This window comes from Lolium perenne, chromosome 5 (genome assembly GCF_019359855.2).
Source record: "Lolium perenne isolate Kyuss_39 chromosome 5, Kyuss_2.0, whole genome shotgun sequence".
NCBI classification, from domain to species: domain Eukaryota; kingdom Viridiplantae; phylum Streptophyta; class Magnoliopsida; order Poales; family Poaceae; genus Lolium; species Lolium perenne.
The window spans coordinates 73,509,241-73,513,256 of NC_067248.2; the positions used below are offsets into that span (position 1 = coordinate 73,509,241).

General features: G+C 42.8%; 1 protein-coding gene across 1 annotated transcript; it reads left to right on the plus strand.

Moving 5' to 3' along the window:
• Positions 1-1,909: 1,909 nt before the first annotated feature.
• Positions 1,910-2,680, plus strand: LOC139831518 (uncharacterized). Its single transcript, XM_071820814.1, has one exon. It carries the CDS (start codon positions 1,910-1,912, stop codon positions 2,678-2,680), a length of 771 nt encoding a protein of 256 aa, XP_071676915.1.
• Positions 2,681-4,016: the final 1,336 nt, after the last annotated feature.

Consider the following 4,016-nt stretch of genomic DNA (forward strand, 5'->3'; position numbering starts at 1 on the left):
CTCCTGTGGTGCAAGTTATGGTAGCAGAGCAGATGGATGTACAAGTTGCTGCTGTTGTGCATGATGTTGTTCAGGACCAGGTTCTGGAGGAATTACCTGTTGTTGGTGCTGGTCTTGAGGCAGATGTTGACTTGGAGCCAGTGGTTGTTGCTCAGAATGCCTTGGATGGAGAGGTGGCTGCTGAAGAAATACAAGAGGTTCCTGGTGATGTGGATAATGTGGTTGACCAGATTGTGCAAGAGATGGAGGATATTGTTGTTCCTGTTGGTCCCCTGGGGCTTGGGGTACAGGGGCAGGAGGAGCCACTGGTTGCTTCTGATGTTGCTGTCATGAATGAGTTGATGGAGGAGCAGGAGGTTGCTGTTGAGGTTGGCCTGCATGATCTGGGAATGGAGGTCTCTCTAGACTTGGTGCCTTTTGTGCCTAAGCGCTCTTGGGAGTCTGCTTTTGTTGACAATCCTCATATATCTGCTTTTGATGGATCTGTATCTGTGGCTGATGATCAACGTAAACCTTGGATACATGCCAGCTTGAAGAATATCAAAATTATTGATAATGTGGGAGGGTCTGAGGTACCCCTGACCCATGTGTTTGATGTGCCATCGAGTGAGCAGCTGAGCCCCCCTATTGTGGCTCCTGGTTCTGTTACTTCTGGTCCTTTTGCCATTGGTGTGTCGGCTGACAAGAAGCATAGGGGGAGACAGAAGAAGCAAAAGACTGTGGTACAGGAAGGACCTAGGCGATTCACTAGAAGTCAGTTGGCGCTTGATGGACACATGGCGCCAGTAACTCCTGGTCTGCAGTCTCGTCCGAGGAAGAGGAGCAAGAAATCTGCTGCTGCACAGGGATCGTCTGTGGCCCCTGCCATTCCTAGAGGAGAGTCTGGACAAAATGTGCCTCCTCCTGTGCCTATCACTGTCCTGCAGAAGATTGGAAGTATGTTGGAGATTGATGCTACTTTAATCTCTACTGAGAAGCTGATGGCCTCAGGGGAAGCTGAAGAAACGACCAGGTCATCAAATGATAGCTGAAGACATTTGCAGAGTGTGGGGTGGTGGTGTGGTCCTGGTCTTGTTATTTGTCAGTGTGTCTTTGTTTGGGTCAGTCAGTTATATGTCTGTTAGTGTCACTTGCTGTACTTTTGTCTCCTTTGAGATTTATGATCTTGATGTTGGTCTTGTATCTGGTGGGTTATGCCTGCTAGTTGGTCATGCTCTATGTCAGTGCACTTATGGATTATAATATTAATATGCTTGTTTGGAAAGTTCTTTGTTGGAATATCAGAGGATTGAATGCTCATGATAAGCAATTAGCTTTACTTAATAAGATTGTTGAAAGTGGTTGTGCCGTGGCATGTGTCCAAGAGACAAAAAAGGAGGATTTTGACAGAAGTTTTATTAAGCAATGTTGCCCAAAGCAATTTGACACTTTTGCTTTTTCTCCCTCTGTGGGTGCCTCTGGGGGCATTCTGGTTGTATGGAAGTCTAGTGTCTTTAAGGGCTCATTGATTCAGACACAAAGATTTGGGGTAATTGATGAATTTGAATCTGTGCATACTAGGCAGAAGTGGACCCTGGTGGTTGTGTATGGACCATGTGAGGGGGAGCAGAGGGACCTGTTTGTGCAGTGGCTATATAATCTGAATATCCCTGATGAAGAGTTGTGGTTGTTCATGGGGGATTTTAATTTTATCCTCTCACAGTATAATAGAAACAGGCCAGGTGGCAATGTTAATGACATGTTTCTTTTTAATGAATTGATTGATCACTTGGGTTTGCTAGAGCTTCCTATTAAAGGTAGAGCATATACTTGGTCTAATATGCAGCAAGAACCTCTTTTGGAACAGCTAGATTGGTTTTTCACGAGCAGCTCATGGATTTCGAGCTATCCTAATACTGTGGTTTCTCCTATGGCAAAACCCACTTCTGATCACATCCCTTGTCTTGTCAGTATTGATACAGTAATACCAAAAGCTCAACTATTCAGGTTTGAGAATTTTTGGGTGCATCAGAGGGGGTTCTTTGAATGTGTCAAGGAAGTGTGGGAGCAGCCAATTGGTCTTGCTTCTAGTGCTGCAATCATAGCAAGGAAATTAAAACTTTTAAGAGTGGCTCTCAAGCACTGGAAGATGTCTCTGTCAAAATTAAAGCTTCTTATTGACAAGTGCAATCTTGTGATTCTATTCTTTGACAATCTGGAGGAAGTAAGAGCACTATTCATTCATGAGTTTAATTTCAGGAAAATAGTACAGCACCAACTTCAGAGACTGCTTAAATCCCAGCATAACTACTGGAAGAAAAGATGTATTGTGAGGTGGATGAAGATGGGTGAGGAAAACACAAAATTTTTCCATGCCATGGCAACAGAGAGGTATAGAAGGAATAATATCTCAAGTTTGAAGTTATCTGATGGACACATTGTTACTGATCATGATCTCATGGCTGCTGAGGCATGGACTTGCTATAAAGGCAGAATGGGTACTTCAGTGGGTATTCAGATGAGATTTGATCTACAGAGATTGATTCCCATTGTGGATGGGCTTGATGATATTGTTGTTCCCTTCACTATTGAAGAAATGGATGCTGTGGTTAAATCAATGCCTCCTGATAAAGCACCTGGTCCTGATGGGTTTAATGGTTTTTTCATGAAGAAGTGTTGGTCCATTATTAAGGAAGACTAGTATACCTTATCCAGGGATTTTCATCAACAGTGTACTTCTGTGGAGAATATTAATTCTTCCTATATTACTTTGGTGCCAAAGACTTCTTCTCCTGAGAAAATCAATGACTTTAGGCCCATTTCTTTGACAAATACTGGAGTTAAGTTTCTTTCCAAGATGGTTGCTGACAGGCTCCAATTTAAAATGGTTTCTTGTGTGCACAAGAACCAATATGGGTTTATTAAAGGAAGGACTATTCATGATTGCTTGGGGTGGTCTTTTGAATATATGCACCAATGCAAGATGTCCAAGAGGGAGATTGTGGTTCTTAAGCTAGATTTTGAGAAGGCTTTTGATTCTATTGAGCATGAGGCTTTATATATGGTGTTGAGGAGAATGGGGTTCCCTGAGTTATTTATTTCATGGGCCAAAAGCTTGCTTGAAACTGGCACCTCTGCTGCACTTGTGAATGGTGTTCCTGGAAGAAATTTCAGATGCAAGAGAGGTATTAGGCAGGGTGATCCTTTGTCTCCCCTCCTGTTTGTGTTAGGGGCTGAGCTATTACAGTACATTGTCAATGATCTTAAGGACAGGGGACTTTTACAGTTACCCATTCCTGTTCACCAGCAGGATTTCCCTATAGTTCAATATGCAGATGACACTATACTGGTGTTGCAGGAAGATCCTGTGCAGTTGGCAGTTTTGAAGGAGGCTTTGCATGATTTCTCAGTGTCAACAGGCTTGGCAATTAATTTTTATAAGTCCTGCATGTTACCTATAAATATTTCAGAGGATTGTGTTAAGGCCATAGCTTTGAGTTTTGGTTGTGTGGTGGGTTCTTTCCCATTCACATACTTGGGTTTACCAATGGGTACCACTAAGCCAAAAATGGTGGATTTCTTGCCTTTAGTGGATCGGATGGAGAGGCGTTTGACTGCTAGCTCTTCTTTTTTGGCATATGGTGGAAGGTTGCAGCTCATTGGATCTTGTCTCTCTTCCATGCCTATTTTTTTCCTCTGTTCTCTAGATATTCCTGAGGGGATTTTGAAGCAAGTGAATAGAATTATCAGGCAGTGTTTGTGGAGGAAAAGAGGAGATGACTCCACTGGTCTATCCTTGGCATCATGGGAGATGGTGTGCAAACCCAAGGACAAGGGTGGCTTAGGTATTCTGGATTTCAGTAAATTGAATGAGGGTCTTCTCATGAAGCATCTGCATAAATTTTATAATAAGCAAGATACTCCCTGGGTGCAGTTGGTTTGGAATTACTATAACAATGAGGTTCCTCATGCTTCTAAATTATGTGGTTCATTCTGGTGGAAGGACATTATGAAGTTGGCTATGAAATATATTCCTC